At 40.9% G+C, this 19,471-nt stretch overlaps 1 protein-coding gene across 1 annotated transcript in view; it reads left to right on the top strand.

Annotated features, from left to right (window-relative positions):
- Positions 1 to 19,471, top strand: part of ERP44 (endoplasmic reticulum protein 44) — a 116,911-nt gene that overhangs the window by 34,708 nt on the left and 62,732 nt on the right. Inside the window, exons 3-4 of the mRNA XM_034761406.1 lie at positions 3,984 to 4,023; positions 8,152 to 8,267. Coding sequence (XP_034617297.1) covers positions 3,984 to 4,023; positions 8,152 to 8,267 — 156 coding nt within the window. The remainder of the gene's footprint in view (positions 1 to 3,983; positions 4,024 to 8,151; positions 8,268 to 19,471) is intronic.

The raw sequence follows: 19,471 nt of genomic DNA, 5'->3' as shown, positions 1-19,471 counted from the left end.
AATGAAACAATCCATCATCTACTTTAGGTCAAAGCAATACAGCCTGCTCTAAATTGTATTTGTATACTTAGCATACTGGGAACAAACAGTGCAGGACTCCATCTAAACAAGGTATTGAGAGAGCCTTAATTTCTCATTTCCATTTTACTGTCACACAGACAATTCTTTGTTTTTGCTTATGGATGTCAGCTCTTTTTCCTAATTTCAGTCACTACCATTTGATCTGACAAGTATTTCCAGGGTCTCTTCTAGGATCATGGTAGTATTAAATACTGTCTTTCAGGAAAAAAAGGAAATTCACTTCTCTCTTCCTGGAGAACTTTCTTGATCAAAGATCTATACACAGAGAGAGCTTGACGCAATTGCACAGTGTGATACGTTTTCTGTAGCACCTTGGGTACATGATGCACACAGACACATGGTGCCAGGGAACTCCGTCACAGACTTGGGATGGTGATGAATACTGTCTTGTACAAGGTCTCATCTCAGAACAATGTTGACAGAATATGAAGATAGCCATAATAGAAAACTCGTGGTGTCACAGAAACTAAATCCAATTCTGATTGAAGACTTTTGAGAATGCTAACCTCATTCGCAGGCATGCTTCAATGAAACAGAGTTCTGATTAGACCTATCCAGTAATTCTGCTGTCTCCTATATATTTCACCCAATCACATATGTTGGCAGAGTTCAAGGTCCCATTGTATATTCTCCATCCCTTCAACTGGTGAGTGCAGAGAATCAGTTCCACCCATTAGTGAACCAGGCAGAGGTATCCTTAGGTCAGATGCCAGTTGAAGATAATGGAGAGGGCTCATTCAGGTCCCAGTTCAATCCAAGGAATAGGTACCACATGGGGAGCACAGCATACACTAACTAGGACGCAGGGGGTCTTGGAGTAGTGTTCCCTCCATAGATAAGATTTGTTCCGTTTTTGATAGTCAAAATGTCTGGTGTAGTTTACATAAACTAGGAAGAACATGATCATCCTTACCCCGGAGAAAATTAGCTTCTCCTGTCTTGGGTGAAACAAAGTTTTCTATCTCCATGTGCACTGCCTACTAAAGGGAAGATGAACAGCAATATTTACGTGGCAAAAGTCAGATTAAGCAAAGTGGAATCTGCACCTAGGAATGGCCTCATCCATTATAAATCATTTTGATGGGGGTGATGCCTCTTTGCCTCTAGAAACAGCAGTATAGTGCACTGTAGTCTCTCTCTGTGTCAGGACCCAGTATATGAGGTGGTGAATGACCTCTTGCAAAGCTAGGCAATGTCTCTGCTATGTCTCTTCCCTCCTCTTCCACAGCTCCCAAGGACAGTACAAAGGATAAGAAGGAGAGATCATAACTTTGTTTCTGGCTTAAGAGGCTATGGCTTTTAGGTCTGATTAATCTAGCATTGGACTTTCCAGTGTCTCTGTCTCGCAAAAGAGGTCTGCTGTTACAAAATTCAGTCCTCTGTCTGGGACCAGAAAGGTTCAAAGTTGAAGTGATTATCACTATCTTGGATCCAAAAAGTCAACAAATAGAACTTACTGTACTGACGTGTGCAGAGTCCATAGTTCACTTGTTTAACATAGCAGTTGAAACATAGACTTGAGTTCCTCCAGGAAGGCCTTCTTGTGCATATATGAGTGTCTGAGCAAAAAGATTGTCTCTGTAGTATGATGTTAATGGCAATTCTCATTTCAGCCCTATGAGGTACTGGGCAGGATGTGAAGGGGAAGAGGAAGCTGGGATTGATTGGCAAAGGAGACTGGAAATAGGAGAGGTGTAGGAGATTCAGAGGAGAGATTGGGAGCCAGGCACAAGTCGATTCACAGAGACAGGATGAGGAGCTGGGAATGGGGGAACTGCAACTGGCTGGGCAAGGGGACTTGGCCTGAGAGTTTGTGTGTGGTGTGGGGAGAAACAATGGGAGCTGGGGAGAAGATATGGGAAGTGGGAGACACTGGAAGTGGGGAGGCGGAGACTGGTACTCAGGGGAGTCTAGGACTGCCTGGGTAAAAAGACTCGGATGAGGAGCCATTGGTGGGAAGAGACAGAACTGGGCCAGCGACAGACTGGAGGGGACAGAACCGAAGGGGTAAAGCTTGAGCAGAACAGACAAAATTATCTGGGCCCACTAGAGCGCACACTCTTGCAGACCTGGAATGGGGATTCCTGAGTCTCACTGTTCTGCTGTTGGCAAGTATCTGTGAAACCCACTGGCAAAATATTTCATCCCCCTCTAATGTTGGTTCACACAGAGGATGACAACATACTATTACTATCATGTATTCCATCAGCTCCAGGAGCAGAGGTCTGTGTGGTGGATCAAAAAGCATTAACCCTGCTGCTGAACCATGTGAATGTCAATATGATGCCACATGATCGATTTTGTTTTTTCTTCAGTTTTGTTTTTTTAAAAACCTAGAAGATTATACATACAGCTATATTGAATGAACATTTTGGTAGCAAAGCTGAGCACTCAGGAAATTCCAGAATAAAGGTTGCCTGTGCAACTTTAATTTCACTCCCCGGAACATATGCATTATGATAGTCTAGAATTAAATTAATATATTTTTTATACAGCACCCTACCTCTTTCAGTGCACAGGATGGACCATTCTCTGGGAATGAATTGGGTTTGTGTATCGAGGCTTTTGTCTGTAGGGCCCCTGCTTCCTTGTTACAGAAGTTGGAAGGTGTGTACTGAATGAGAATGGGATTGCAGAAAGAGAAAGGACGATAACATGGTTAAGGCAGTTGAATGCTGCCCTGCACAACTGGATTCTATCCCTGCCTCAACCACAGAATTCCTATGTTATGCTGGGGAAATCACTTAAACCACATATTTCACAGGTGATCACTAATCATGTGTTTCTTTTTTCTGGGTGCCTGACTTGAGACCCTGGGGTCTTATTTGCAGTCTCATTTGCGGAAGAGATGAGCACACTACGTTGCAACTGAAGTCAATGGGAGCTGTGCTTTGGACATATAAAGGTCTATATAATGCTAAGTACCACAGAAAATAAAATCGTAGGCATCTCAAACTGGGCACCCAAAATTTGTGGTTACTTTTGACCTTAATCTCTCTGTACCCCTTTTCCATCTGTAAAATGGGGATATCTCCCCTTCACTTCACGGGGGAGTTTTGGAGTTCATAAACGTTAACTACTTTAAGACTCAGATACCATAGCGATGAGCATAACAGAAAAGCTCATTAGGAAATTAATAATTCTGACTTCAGGCCATAATTTGAATATTGTGCAGTAAATAAGGCTTAGGGCCATACATCGAACAACGAGGAGAAAATAAAATATTGAACGGCTGCTCATTAAGTGAGCATCCTCCCTCCTGTACACTGAATGAGATGGGGGCTTGTTGAAAAAAGTATATGTTCATGTATAGAAGATTGTTTCGTAATGCACACACAGAATGGGACCAAATTAAGGTTTCATAGACAACCTTAATTCTGGCATTTCCTAAACTTTTTGAATGCTCAACATTGCAACCTAAATGTTAAATATTCTTGTCATTTTGCATGTGTATGTGTTTGCCTTTGTGTGTAATTTAACATCCCTCATAAGTACTATATCCTTTGGTTTGGAGCAACCTGATAGAGGTCCAGAAACGTCTCACTTTTGTCTATCACATATGCTAAATGTTATTGATTTGTTGTTTAATTTTTTATATCGAATGCAAAGAACTTCATTCTAATTGTCTAAATTTAGCTTGTTGACATTGTAAATACACTTGACATAATGGCACCCCTTCCCTTTCTCTTCCCATATAGACTGTACCCATTTATAGCAGTATTTCAGTTGACTCATCCCATTCACTAAATTTGTAACAGCCACTAGATTGTAATCTCCATAACCTGGAAATTCTTGTTCTTGTTGCTTGTGCATACTCTGGCCCAGATAGTCTCTGATTTAAGTGTTGCAACAAATGTTTGCATCACAACATGACATTGTTTTATGTTTTTGTTTTTTTTCAGACAATGCTGATGTTGCTTTAGTTAATTTTTATGCTGATTGGTAAGTGTCAAAAGCTTTTCTACTTAATGTTAAAATCTCTGCATGTTGGAAATTGTCCTGTTCTATCATAACAAGTCTTACCATTCTAATCAAAGATACAATACTTTTCATTTTTAAAACCGATTCTCATTGTTTTTCATATAAAAATACTTTACATGTATGCAGTATAGTGTGCTTCATCGGGACATCTGCCAGGGAAAAAACTTGGTTTAATGATAGTGAATGGCAGTAAGTATTTAATCAATATTGCCATAACTTCTACAAAAAGCTGTTCTGTGAGGGAGAAAAATCCTCTTAAGTTTTTGAGCTCTTTTCTAATGAATGATAGTATAAAAGCTATTATTTCTCTTTCTCCTCCCCCATCCCCAACAACAACAACAAAAAGGCATCGGAGAGTTGCATTAGAAAGTCAAGTCTTGTCTACTCTGGAAGATTATCAAAGTAGAAAATTAGTGTTATTATGACATCACAAGAGTCAAGAGGATGAAACTTGAGCAGCTGAGAAGGGAAAGCATTTTTGGGTAGACTGGTTAAACTTATTCAAATTAATATGTTTAGTATTTTTCTGATTAATTACAAGAAAATCTCGTTTCTGATAGAGCTCCCTTAAATACTATATGCTGATTTTTTTTTAATATCTCTTTAAAGAATAAAATTAAAAGGTTCTTCTGCTCCATTCTTGATATTTATAAAGTTTTTTTTTCAGAATTGGAGAAATTTACTGACTTTGGTGAAACCAACAATCTGAAAAGTGATGTTAAATATAGAAAATTATCATACTGGAAAAAGAAATTACTTTTTCTGTTACTGCTTTAAATTTTAAGAGTTATTTGTAACTATAGTAGGTACATTATTTTCTGAAATTTTGTGAGACGAGATGTCTCTTTAGCTCCAGTGACTAATCATTTAAGGGAGAAGATATCTGTGTTAAATTCAAAACATCCTTGCTCCTTCAGTTAACATTGGAGTGCTAACAATGAGAAATCAGAGGTCTTCCAGGAAGATTTGACTTGGCATTCCAAGGTAAAAATCAAGCGGAAGAGACAAGCTTCATGTGTATCTCAGAAGGAAGCAAAAGCAGTTTTTAAAAAATCCTTTTCAGATTTTATTTACTGATAATTCATTCAACTGCTCTCAAGTGATTAAAATTGTATTTGAAATGGATTTGAAAACTTAAGATCCCATCTTTTATTTTACATATATATATTGCCAATAAAAATAAAATATTTGATCTCTTCTTAGGACTTGTGCAACTTCCATGTTTAGACTAGTTTTAATTTAAATTAGTTTAAAAACCAATTTAGTTAAACCAGCAGAAATACCTCTGTGCACCCACTTAAGGTATATCTATGTTCTAGAATCTGTATGGCGGCATAATTATTTCAGCATAGTCCCCTAGTGTAGGCACAGGCTACAATGACAAGGAACTTTTTTTGTCTGTTGGAGAACCACCTCTCAAGAACGTTAGCTATGCTGACAGAAGCCCTCTTCTGTTGACATAGCTGCATCTACATTGACGAGTTTTTGGCATTGCTGTGTCAGTCAAGGATCTGTTTTTTTACCAACGTAACTACCAACATAAATTAAGTGTAGACCAAGCCTCTTATCAGTTTAACACTGGTATTATTGGTTTAGCATGTGCTTATAAATTTGCCGCCACAAACTAAACCAATATAAACCAGGTTTATACCAGTGTGCGTATTCACACAGAAGCTTGCACTGGTTTAACTAAATTGGTTTAAAATTACACCTTTTGCTAAATAGGTGCAACTTTGTATGTAGACCGGGAGTTAGTATATATTCAGTACAGAGCTGTGTTATATGTGTTTGGTTTTTTTGTGGTCTCTCTTTGATTGGTACAGCTGTTGAACCAGAACTGTAGGCAACCAAGTTGCCCCAATAATAATGCTGTCTATTTTCAAAGCACCGTGCAAATATCAACTAATTAATTAATCTACAATACCCTCCTATGATGTACTTGAGTATCCCTATTTTAGAACTGGGTACAGCGAGATAAATTAAGTCACTCCCGTTGACTATTTCCTAAACTTGTAATCGGAGCCCTTTCCCCAATGCTACAAAATTCCTGTCTTGGCAAAGAAATGTAGTTGTGCATCTAAGGGCTGGTCTGCACTTGAAAGTTGTAAATGAGCACACTATCTCTTCCAGAATAACTCCATGTGGATATTCAGGAATAACTTTCATGTATAGACAAGCCCTAAGGGATGGTGTAACACAAACCTGTATTAAAAAGCTAAGGCTTGATCTATACTTAAATTTTGCTGGCATAGCTGTCAATGAGGAATGTAGAAAAATCACGTCCCCTACCCAATGTAGCTATGCTGGCAAAAAACCCTTGCATAGATACAATTATACCAGCACAAAAGTCCTTTTGTCGGTATAGTTTATTCTGTTCAGAGCACTGGCTTAAGAACCTCTACCAGCAAAAGACTCTTGCCAGTATAAGCTGCATCTCTGTTGGGGTTGGGGTTGCCACGATAGCTCTACTGGCATATTTTTACTGGCAGACCTCCTTAAGTGTAGACAAGGCCTCAATCTGTTTTATTTTTGGTGTAAGTTTGCAAGTAGACAAGCCCTTAAGATTTCATTTTAAAACAAATATTTCTAGCCCTAGAAGATGGTCTTAAAAATGTGAACAGCGCAAACCAATGAACTGTTGCTGTAAACAATAGCTCTAGGAAGGTAAACTGCCCTGTTCATCTGAATGAGATGTTAACTCTGAAAAATATGATATCCACTTAATGTCAACACTTCAGTATTTCATAGTTTATTGATTTAGTAGAAAAATACACTAACATGCTAATCTGAAACAAGTTGCCCAGTTTCCCCTAACCAGCTGCCTCTGGGAGCTTCTACAATGTACATATACATCTTCAATACAAAATTCTGCAGCATAACAAAAACAGAAAGTGTGGAGACAGTAGAAGATAAACTAAATTTAAGGCCAATGTAAGTAATGGGTTTATTGTACTTACTGTGGTGTCCATTTTAAGTTTTAATATAATGAAAACTTCTCCAAAGAGCCAAAGCTTTTATAGCTTTTTTCCATCACGTCCACCCTTTTTTCCCAAAGCAGGAGAGAGACTCTCTATCCAAGACTTCACTTGAAAATCGGACATGACTGCTAGAAATGAACCATGGAATTCCCTAGCTGTGTACATGTTACCATACCATGATCTTAAATTTAAAATTTTAGTTTGAGATTTTAAATTCAGCCATCTAAGGCAATAGGTATGGTGATCAATACCATTTCCAATGAGAATCTGGTGGCACTGTTTATATGAGTTGACTATTTTAGCTGCAGATTACTTGAGTCGTGAGAAACTCAAATAATCTTTTTGTTAATTCCACTTAGGGTAATATCAGAGAGGAGAAGAAAGGTATCTTTGACTTTCTGAATAGAATTTACTTTCTGTGGACTTAAATAGATAGAAGAGCTTGGCACTCCTCAAACTGTCTTCCATTTAGTGTGTGTTTGTTTTTCATCTGAATCTTACAGGTGTCTTTTGTGAATGGTGTCATTCAATCATTTGTTGGGTTAATCACAAGTACATATTCCCTTTACTAACATTTTCTGTTGTTTGAGTTTATTTTCTCCTTGTATAGGTGGAAATGTTACTGTGACTTCCATATGGCCTACCCACGGAGTCCTACACAAATACATACTTTCATTTTGCACAAAGCCACTAGATCATATGGATGTGCTAAAATACAGGAGAGCTCCTATTTCATGAACTTTTAAATGAGGATTGAGAAATTTATAAAATTGAGAAGTTAATAAAATTGAACATCTCAAAATTACAGCAAATATGGTGCATAAATGTTAGTACATTACAATCCATCACTTTCTTCTTGTGCTTCAAACCACTGCAAAGCAATTTCCAAGGCATTGAAATGTGAAGGGGATGTCAATTTGTTCTTTGACATCACTTTAGTTATGTGATATTTTTTTCCCATCAGGAAAAAATTATTTGTATAACTGGTTATTCAGAAGATTGGTGTTCATAAAATCGAGGTTCTACTAAATCACAATTTCTCACTGAGTCACCAATAAAAATAAAATATTTGAAAGATATTAATGTATTTGCTGTCTTTGACTGTCAACAGGTGTCGCTTCAGCCAAATGCTGCATCCTATCTTTGAGGAAGCTTCCAATGTCATTAAGGAAGAATATCCAGATAAGAATCAAGTAGTGTTTGCCAGAGTAGACTGTGATCAGCACTGTAAGTAACTCAAAGTAAATCCTAATTTAGTTCTGTTGTTTTATTTTAAAATGTCTATTAAGGAAAGAAGAGTTTTTGTAACATCTTGCTGATAAATGAAGCCTAATTAATTCCAATCTGACGTATTGGCAAAACTATTAAAGAGCAGCTAGTGTGCAGTGTGGCCTCCACTGTAACTTAGATAGCCCTGGGGAAGCTGCCTGAGCTAGAGCAACCTGTTCTTGTCATCTTGTGAGTGGCACTGCAGCCAAGAATTCCTGCCATGCTAAATCCCCCACCACCCGCCTACACAGGGGTGGGGCTGCATAAGCTGTTTCTCACAATACTCTGCTAAGGCTCATAAGTTGAGTCCCTCCCTTTTTCAATATGAAAAATGGCTCCCCTGTTGGTGTTGCCATCAACAAGTGGTTGTCTTGCTTTTGAAAATATGGGAAGATGAGACGGTTTTATTCCAATAGTAAATAGCAAACCAGGAAGCTGAATTAAAAGCAGTAGCGGGTCAAGTGTAAGCAATGTCTGTTTCCCCAGTGAAAGACAAAGGGGCAACCATGGAATTCTGTTTCATTTGTATTGCAAAATAACAGCTATTTTTTCCGTGCAATGTTCTTCTTCCTCTTGGTACATCAGCAAGTTAGGGTTTGATCCTGTAGAGTTTAGAGCACATACCTGAGAGGTGCTGAGCGCTCCCTGCAGCATTAGGTGTTAATGGCATCCAGCATTTTTAAAGAAGTGCTCAACACCTTTTGAGGGTGCAACTAGTTTTTTATCCATGGGAAGAATACATCCTGTTTTTCTGGGGCTGAAAATCCAAAGTAGTAGTAATGTTTTAATGCTGTATGCATTTAAGTCTCTTAGGTTGTGTAGCTCTAGATAGAAAAGTATTTACCTGTTAACATGAATAGGTGTGCGCATATCTCTGAGGTATAGTTGACACTGGTACTTTAAATTACTATTACCTTTTTTGCTGTTTTGACCATGAAGGTGCTGTTTCACGGTCTCCTCGAACTGGAGCTTTTCCCTGTGAAGTGTGTGACTTTCTTTTGGCAGTAAAGTTTCTTTACTGTTCTTGTAGATTTAGTAATGACTAAATCGCAAGCTTCGGTATCGTCCACTGAGAAGCCATTAGTTGTGCTCTTTTTGTTTTGGATATTCTAGTTCTTCCCATAGATAGTGTCCCAACAGTTAAAAGCAACTGTCTTGTGTTCTTGAAGGAAGTCTCAAGTATGAACACTATATGTTTGGGGCAGACTATATCAGTTCAGTGTTTGAGATATAAAATAAGATGGTTCTTCGAACTGTCAGGAGTGAGCAAATAGACTCAATTGTTGTTTTCTCCAAAGGTATCCACAGGGCCAATTCATAATCACAAAACATTTAAATGACTTCTGGATTGAATCTTTGCACCACCGAGTGTCAGAATCTTTCTGCGATGTCCTCCACTTTAAAAGATCTATAACACTCTATTTCCCTAATAGGCAGCTTTGAAGTATTCAGCTGGCTTTGTGCATCAGGGTGGAGGGGATTTGTTGAGGCACCGCAGTAAACGTCAGAGCATAAACCATTCTTGATGGACAAATTAAATTAGGCATGCAATAGCTGAAATCTCTCATTTCTCTGAGCAGCCATCCTCCTGTGTGTATCTTTTTTTAAAATTATTCTGCAGAATATGCTACAGCTGCTTGTAGCATTTCCAGAGCAACGGCAGAATGTAATTCTCCAGTGTACTTCCTGGAGTATGTCTTTATCTTACTTGGCTAATTTGTTACTTCAGATAATCACACCACTGCTGATGCAAGAAGAACGTTTTCCTGCTAAACTTCTGCTATCTGGAACAGCCTTTCTAGAATCCTAGAACTTAGAAAATGAATAATATATTTTAGGTTTTATCCCCATGCCTTGTTGACTGATGAACCTCTCTTGCCATTTCCCTTCACCCTTTCTCCACCTCCTACCACTCTCCCTTGCTGTCTTCTGGCACTTCCCCAAAAAACACTAAATATCATTCTATATTGTGCTATGGCACACGCCTGGCAGTCATAAGCAAGAGCAGAATACAAAGTATTGAGATTTATCATCAGTACTAGTCTCTGGAAAACAAAATTTACAAGTAAATAATTCAGTTAGTAATTTCCCTGAGGGTGTATTATTTATTTAAAAAAAATTGTCAAACACACATTCTTTGCTGGAATTTTCCTACTGTCTTACTATCCGGTAGCTGCATTATATGTCTATTCTGCTAAATGTTTAAAAGTAAGTTCAGTCATTTGATTAAGCTGTTTATCAGAAACTTGTTTACTTTATTGTACTTGCTTTGTATCAGAGTAACAGTGGCCCACTGTCACTTTCAAAATGTACGATAATATTATCTCAGAAAAAGTTCTTGAACTAGTCAAACCAACTTATTTATAAAAGTAAATCTATATATTTTTTCTTTTTGAATTAATATTCTGATTACTGGTCAAAGTAAATTCAGTAAACTTTGGAAAGTTATTAAGCAATCTGGTCGACAGTTTTGTGTGTGTGTTTTGTTTTGGGGCATTTTTGGGTTTTTTGTTTTGTTTTGTTTTATGTTAGTTATTTACTTTATAGGATTTTGGATGTTACATTTGTTTTCAAGATATGGAAAACTCTGAAGGGTGGAGCTCATGCTGCCTATAGCTAAGGTTACATTAACACTTTATATAAGCCTCTACTTAGTTGCATTTTAAACTTTTCTGTGTTTACTCTTCGTCTAAGGTTGAAACTTTTGAGCCATTTTCAAGAATGACATTGGGGAAAAGTCAGTAGTTCTGCTCATAACTTTTTTCAACTGCTTTTTGAACTTTTGCACCTCCATATTTAGAAGTAGAGGTTTGAAATTTAACCGGAGGATATAGTCTTGGGGTTAAAAGTGCCTTTTCCTATCCCGGAAAAAATTTACCCAGTTTTAGCAGAGTTATAAGTCTCTGAAAATTGCCATTTGCAAACATTCAGTAAAGCTTGTTAAGAGGCTTGTTACTTAATTTCTGAACATGCTAACTGCATTGAGCATTTTTCTAGCCTCTGCTAAGCCTGCTGCATGGTAGACACAGGTCTACAGGGTCTGGATGGTGATGATGCCTCAGCAGCAGCACTGCCCTTTTCGGTCTACGAGAGGTTGGACTGGGTTGGGAGCCAGGAAGATTGCATGAGTTTGTGTCAGCTCTTCCAAAGGCTGGTGTTACTTCTGTGCTCTTCCTTCCAAGCACTTCTTATTGAGCCACAGTCTCATGTCCCTCGCTTAGGAGGCAAATCATTTCTCCCCATTTTACAGATTGTGCAAGATCACCTCTGGCAGAGCTAAAAATAAAACCCTGCTCTCTAACATGACAGACCTTGAATTATGGGAGAATGGGGGGTCAGGGCTTACAACTTTTAGGGGCTACCTCACTTCTGTCTTATGACCCCCTTACTTCTCACTACTATTTAAATTAAAGCCAGCCACTTGACGTTCATGGCCCCACTACTTTTTCCCCTTAATTTGAGTACTAGACCTAAGTCTCATCCGCTAAGCAGCGCTGCCTTTCTGAATGACTGTGGCAAATTATGTTGTTGTTTATGCTGTTTGTAGTCATAAGACCACACAGCTCCAGAATCAGGAGTGGAGCCCAGGATTCCTGATTCCCAGCATTCCTCTGTTGTCTAGTAAATAGTTGTGTAAGCCACTGGCAAAACATGCATTGCATGAGGAACCTTAATTCTGGCATTTTCTAACACTTGAGTGCTTAATTTGGCAACCTTTTACATGATTTTAAGATAGTAATTAGTATGTAATAGTATATTTAATGTGTATTCCTGTATTAAAGGAATTACTAGGTTATGTATATTTTTTGTATTATATAACCTCTCTAGTATAAAAAGTCATAGGCCAGTACTGTCTGTTTTTGATTGGATTAACAATTTCTGTTTCTATATTTGTGTTGCATGATTTCAGGTTCTGTAGCATTGTTCGTACAGGAATATTGTTGTAGAGGTGATGAATTGTTTGCACTGCAAACTATCTGTTTTCTTTTTAAATCAAATCTCTGCAGGGAGCCCATATAGCGGCTCTCAGACCACTCTAAATAGCATTCAGAATGGTCAACCTGGCATAGATACCTTTCATTTGATGCACTGTTATTCAAGTGCACTGCAGGTCCCAGCATCTCACACCAGCCTCTGAGGCAGAGCAAATTAAAGAGAATTATTGATGCTCTCAAAATGTTTGATGCTTAATGACAAAACCATCATTCTGTCTGCCCTCACAGCCAATATAAAGATATTCTGCTGGAGACTGATATTTATAGTCTTGATGTGATTAAAACAAATTTTAAACTTTTTTAATGTATTAAAATTTTGTATATATTACATTTTAAACTGATTCATGGGTAGGGGGAAAATATTAAGTTAAAATGAGTATATTCAGTCTTTTCTTTCAAGAGTATGCTGAAGACTAATTCACATTATTTAGTGTGCCTAAGCTAGTACCCCGACCTCAGTTACCAACATCACCAGTTTCTAGATGCCATCTGCTTGGAAATTCAGGTAATGTAATAAGCAGTCAACCTACCTATCTTCTAAATTAATACTTAGAAAATGCCATACTGGTCATGAAGGATCTATGAGTTCATCCAAACTTGCTGCATATTGATTAAAAAATAACTTTTTTTCTGGGCAGCCATACAGTAATAAACCCATGGTGATATTTTTTTATGATAACAAAAATTTACATCATGCTGTCCCTCCTGTATGTTCTGTTCTTGCAAAGGGGAAGGGGGTGTATTGCAATATATAAGAATTCAGAGCGTTGCATGGTGTCAAGTATCAGGGGGTAGCCGTGTTAGTCTGTATCTACAAAAACAACAAGGAGTCTGGTGGCACCTTAAAGACTAACAGATTTATTTGGGTATAAGCTTTCGTGGGTAAAAACCTCATCCGAAGAAGTGAGGTTTTTANGTCTGGTGGCACCTTAAAGACTAACAGATTTATTTGGGCATAAGCTTTCGTGGGTAAAAACCTCACTTCTTCGGATGAGGTTTTTACCCACGAAAGCTTATGCCCAAATAAATCTGTTAGTCTTTAAGGTGCCACCAGACTCCTTGTTTTTGAAGAATTCAGAGCATAAGTCAATTTTTAACTAATGGGAGTTAGGAAGATGTCTTCCGGAACTGATTGCTGCAGAAATTCTTGCACCTTCCTCTGAAGCATCTAGTACTGGCCACTGTCAGAGTGAAGGTACTGTGCTAATGGATCACTGTGACAATTCCTTGGTTACTGTGTGTTAAATATTTCTCTTCAAGTAGATATTTAGTTTTTGCCATTAGTGTAGTTCGCGTTGTAAGTGAAAATAAGGGTCATATGTTGGTCTGACGCTGAAAATGTGCACTGATCCACCCCTGTCTTCCACTTGCAATTTGGATTTTTAATTCTTTTCTGATCTAACAGAAACTGGAAAGAATGAAAGTGGCATCAGTTCAGTTGGAGAGCAAAATAGGAGTAGAAGAAGGAAAGAGATAGCAAGTATCTCAAATATGGAAACACTACTGAGGCAAATTGTGAAGTCTCGTCTTCTAATGGCTTTAGTAAATAAATGTGAAGTCCTTCTGCCACTAAAAAGCCTGCTTGCTTGCTCACACCAAGTCTGAATTTAAAGTTAACTCTATTAAGATAATATCTGTACAGAGCACTCCCTCCCCCCGCCCCCACCTTCTCATTGTTTTGAACCAGAATTTCTGAAAGGGTTTGGTTCTGTCACAATAGTAACAGCTTTTTAAACACCCTTTCTACGTAATCTGGATTCAGCAGGCAATACAATGAGGTTTCAGGAAGCAAATTAGATGGATAATGCTCTGACTCAGATTAAATTTAGTATCCACCTTGGGTAAGAGCTTGGGGTGAGGAGGGTATGTCCATGACTCTTGCTAGTACCAAGTTCTAGCCATGAGCTAGGTAATTTAACTGGCAAGTATGGATGGAACGTCTGCTGAGTCCAGTACTGATTACATCAGCACCGGTCTCCATACCAGTAGTATATCAGGTGCCATCAGACCTGCTTTGCCTCTTAGTCCCAGACTCTCCACTGGTTCAAGAGTTTGCTGGGACCATGGCTTCACCTGCATCATGCTCCATTGTGCCTTTGGCACCTTCTGGCTGTGTCACAGAGTTACCAAGCTTGTCAGTACCAAAGCTCGCACTGCCCAGGCCTCTGACTGTGGAGTTTAGGCCAACATCAGGCCTGGCATGAAGGGCTCCCTTGATATTGGTGCATCCTTCGGCAATGTCATTGTCCTAGTGGCAGATCAGATTGTCAAATTTGGTACCATGCATAGCCTCAGTACTGACGCCTCTCCCGGTACTGTATGGGAGTGTGTCTCATTCAGTGCTGATCCCCCATGCCTTTTTGGCACCAGTGCTGCCCCCATATTGTGCTTCAGGTGAGCCTGACTTTGCCCTGTCAGGTCTGACTCACCCGTTGTCATCACAGAACTTCTGGGACTCCTCCAGATCAAGACTGGGGTCGTATTCATCCTCGTCGGATAGGTGCCAGAGAACACCCTTGGATCACCATCGGTACCAAGATTGGCATCTGTCCCACGGTTGGGACTGGGGCTCATAGCCTGGTGCCTACTGGCCACCAGTGCCTTATCTGTATGCTCAGTAGCCTCCTTGGAAAGCGCCTGTCTCTGAGGTCCCATTCCTCAACCCGCTCCAGAGCAAGATCACCAGTCCTGATGGTGGCTCCCTCTCTTAAGCCACCTCAGCTGCAAGTGACCGCTGACCCTGTTCTTCCTGGACCTCCAGGGCTCTTCCAACCAGATCCTGTGGTACAAGAACAGGACCTGTCATTGGCACAGCAAACCCCACCTCCTGGTCCTTCCTGGACAAGTCTACTGTGCTGAAATCTTCCTCTCTTTTGGTGCCCAAGGACTTTCAGCTGTATCAGGACCTCCTGAGGCATATGGCCGCTATCTTGGGTAACCAGGTAGAATTCCTGCAGGAGAATACACATAAACTGCTGGATTGTCTCCAAGCATCACCTCTGGGGAGACTAGCCATCCTGATAAAAGAGGCTCTTTTGGAGCCTGCAAATGCCCTCTGGAATACCCCAGCTTCATTGCCTCCCATGGCAAAGTATTTGAACAAACTGTACTTCGTTCCTATGCAGGGTTTGGGGGTTTCTACTCCCTCCTATATCTCTGCTGGTAACTGCAGCAAATGACAGGGCACAGCAGGGGAGGCATAAGTCCACCTCTAAGGATAGAGGCCAAGACAATGAACTTAATGGGGAGGAAGATTTATACCCCCATTTCCCTGCAAATGCGCACTGTGAAGAAGCAGACGTTGCTCTCTGAATATGACTATGTCAATTGGACAGCCATGTCTGAGTTCACAGACAAGTTGCCAGAAACCTCCAGGGAAGAGTTTCTATTTTTGTTCATCTTGACTTGTGCAACTATAATCTTCCAGAAAAGTCTCCATGCCAGCTCTGAGAAGAGCTGATGCCAATGCACAGCTGTGTTGTCTATCAGGATTTTAATGCTTTTTCCTTTGACAAAAGGCCCTGGGAACCTGTCTTATGCATCTATTTGTTTACTGGGAATCTGATTTTTCAGTTTTGTGAGGGGCCATGAACCGCAAAATGACATCCTGATCCCTTCTCAGCGGAATGCTTCTGTTACTTCCATGAGAGATGGGAAGGACTGACTAACAGGTACTTCCCTAGAACAATGTAGTAGGAGGCAACTTCAGTAGTGTGTCCTGGGGTGAGTGAAGAGAACTGTGGACCATTATATAGTAATGTGAATTTGGCCACCCCAGAAGGTGGCTCATCCTTAACTTCACAAGTTAAAGTTTTTAAATTTAAAGTTTTGAATCTGTTAGACCTAAGATACTTAGGAAATATATGAGCAAATCTATTGGCTGAGTTCCCTACCGTGAAGATCTGTTCCAATGTGATCCTGAGGAAGAATGGATTCAATCTTCATTGAGTCTAAGATGGAGAAGAGAAGTTTGTTTTTTCCTTTGACCCTGAGCTCTGTCTTCTTAAATAGAGAAGTGATGTAATGAGCCTGACTTAATTGTGACTATACATGTTGCCATGGGAAACAGAGAAGCAGCCACCAATGCCAGACGCTTAAAGAAGCAGACCATCTTGTTTTGGATATAGCTGTTGCTCAGCTTGCATATGAGGGGCTTTCTGGGAGACTGCCTCATTAAGATATGTAAGTGTGTCTCAAAAGCTGTGTTCCAAGCCAATCCTGCTGACTGACAGATTTACCAACCATATGTCATATGGAGTTTGATACCTTTGATAACTTTATTCTGAAGATCCAAAACTGGGAAAAGCCTTTCCTTTTTCCTCCCTCCTTTTCTACTTAATATCAAGTGTAAACTTTTCCTTTGGAGGACTTTGAAACCTGTTGTTTGTTCCTTACTGCAACATGGAGACAACTTATTTCCCTTCAGCAGTTTCTAAGGAGAAGGGTTTATAGAAAAAAATGGGGAAAGATGTGGAGAAGGAACTGAATTGAATTTCAGGGCATAACCTTTTCTGCAGTCTCTAAGATCTGTATTTGTGGAGTTTCATTCTACTGCAAAACAGGATGGGCAGTTTGCAAAAGAATGGCAAGAACTGAATTTGAGATGTCTGAGCATTGCTGATGATGGATTTAGAAGTGATTTGAAGCCTCAGAATAATGCATGGCTCAAATTATTGAACCGTTTAGGAAATCTGTGTTCTTGTGAAGCTTTCAAAACCAGTTTTAATTGTATTTTTAGAAATCTGAAGTGATAGGCTATCATTATATCATGAGCATAACTTATCCATATACAATGTTTGTCATTTTAAAGAAAATATGAAATGATGGTTGGAATGTGGGGCATTTTGTTTGGTTTTTTTCTCCCCTGGTTACTCCTACCTGCATCAAGTGCCAGTATAGAATATTCTTGGTCCAAAAATGAGAAGTGAGAATGCCTGGGAATATTTTAAAATTTAATTTAGGATTTACTATAACAAATGTGATCTCTGAATGAATTCAAACAATATAAAATGCAAATACATGATGTATTTCCAATTTTATAAGGAGTATATTTTTGTAGTAGCTCTGCTTGTGTTAGCTCTACCTGTATCAAATGCCATGGTTTAATGAAACATTTAGGATGTACTGTATTTGACTTCTGAATGAGTGCAAACAGTTTTTCATGTACTTGCATTTTATATTCTGTAAAAGATGGTTTTCAAATACATATTTGTGTAGGACTGCCTTCTGCATGTGTTAGCTCTCCCTTCATCTCAATGCAATTTATAAAGAGTATAAGTTCTGACTTATGACTGAATTCAAACACTACTTCATGAAAATGTGCTTTAATTATAATTTTTATGCGAATTTAGTGCTCAACAAACATTCTGGCCTGATAGTCCTGGCGACATGAATCTCCATCTCAGACATGCAGACACAGACAGAGACATGGAGATACAGTCGTGCATATGCCCCTATATTGTTTTAGTAGTGTGGCTCAATCCTGACTTGCAAGGGCTACAACCTCTAGAGTTAAAAGTTTTTCATCTGAGACAAAAAACAAATTCTAACTATGGCCGTGTGTTTTTGTGGATATCTGTTCATTGGGGGACTGGACTGTGACTACCAAAATTAGGGTTACCATCCGTCCGTATTTCCCCGGACATGTCCGGCTTTTGCGTCTCTAAATAGCCGTCCGGGAGGAATTGGTAACAAGGTTAAAATGTCCAGGGGTTTTTTCTCCCTCGCCTGCCTCTCTCCATTCCATGCAGAGTGCGGCTGCTGATTGGGCGGCTGGGCCGATTGAACCGCTCCCATTGGCCTCCAGCAGCCAGAGTCCTCCCCTGCTTCCCCTCCCTCTGTCTGCAGCCCTGTGTAATACACAAACCAACCCACCGGGCAGCGTGTTTTGCAAACACGTGGAGCCAGAATGGTAAGGGGAGTCCGGTGGGGAGGCATTTAGGGAGCGGGGGAGTGTTGGATGGGTCCCCAGCCTCCACCTGCCACCCCCCCTCCGCGGGCCCCCCCTTCCCTGCCTGCCTCTCCCTTGCCTGCTTGTACTGCCAGAGCCAGCAGCAACTGCTGTCTGCTGCCCCCGGGTCCTAGCGTCCCCCATCCACTAATGGGAAGATAGGCTGCCCTTCCACCTTAGCCCTGAGTCTCTCCAACGCCCCAAACCCATCATCCCCAGCCCTCATCCCCCCACACCCTAATCCTCTGCCCCAGCCCTGAACCTCCTCCTGCATCATGAACCCCTCATCCTCAGACCCACAGCCCTCACCCTGGCATCCCCTCCTATCCCCAAACTCCCTCCCAAACCCCTTCCCCCACACCCCCTCCTGCCCTCAAACTCCCTCCCAGAGCCTGCACCCCTCACCCCCTCCAGCACACCCATCCCCTGCCCCAGCCCAGAGCCTGCACCCAGCACCCAAACTCTATCCCAGAACCTACACCCTGCACCCCTCCTGCACCCTAATCCCCAGCCCAGGATCTGCACCCCAGACCCCCTCCCAGAGCCTTAGGCAGGTGGGGGGGGGTTCTGGGCACCACCAAAATTTCTACAACCCTGCCGCCCATGCGAGTGGATAAGGGTCGGGGCAGTCAGGGGACAGGTAGGGTCCTGGGAGGGCAGTTGGGGGGGGTTCTCAGCAGGGGGCAGTCAGGGGACAAGAAGTAGGGGGGTTGGGGTTCTGAGGGGGGCAGTCAGGGTGGGAAGTGGGAGGGAGTGGATGGGGGTGGGGCTTCCCCCCCCATGTCCTCTTTATTGATTGTGGAAATATGGTAACCCTACCAAAATGCCATCAGATAGTAAGGGCTTGGCTACACTTGCAGATGCAGAGCACTAGGAGTTAAACCAGCCTTCGGAGACAGCAGCAGGGAAAGCGCTGCCGTGTGTTTACATTGTCAGCTGCAAGCGTAGTGGCATGGCCACATTAGCAGCTCTTGCAATGCCACAGAGAGCAGTGCATTATAGTAGCTGTCCCAGTGTGCAAGTGGCTGCAGAGTACTTTTCAAAGAGGGAGGGGATGGAGTGTGACCGGGAGTGTGTTGTGTGTATGTGGGGGGAAAGACAGTGTGTTTTTGGGGGCAGAGAGTGTGTCAGCATGTAAGTTCAGACAGCAGCAGACACCCCCCGCGCCCCTCCCCGCACACACACACACACAAATGCTTGCCTTGGCAGCAGCAGCA

This window comes from Trachemys scripta, chromosome 2 (assembly GCF_013100865.1).
Source record: "Trachemys scripta elegans isolate TJP31775 chromosome 2, CAS_Tse_1.0, whole genome shotgun sequence".
In the NCBI taxonomy this organism is placed as follows: domain Eukaryota; kingdom Metazoa; phylum Chordata; order Testudines; family Emydidae; genus Trachemys; species Trachemys scripta.
Note: the sequence above shows the minus strand (reverse complement) of the source record. Positions and strands in the feature narration are given on the sequence as shown.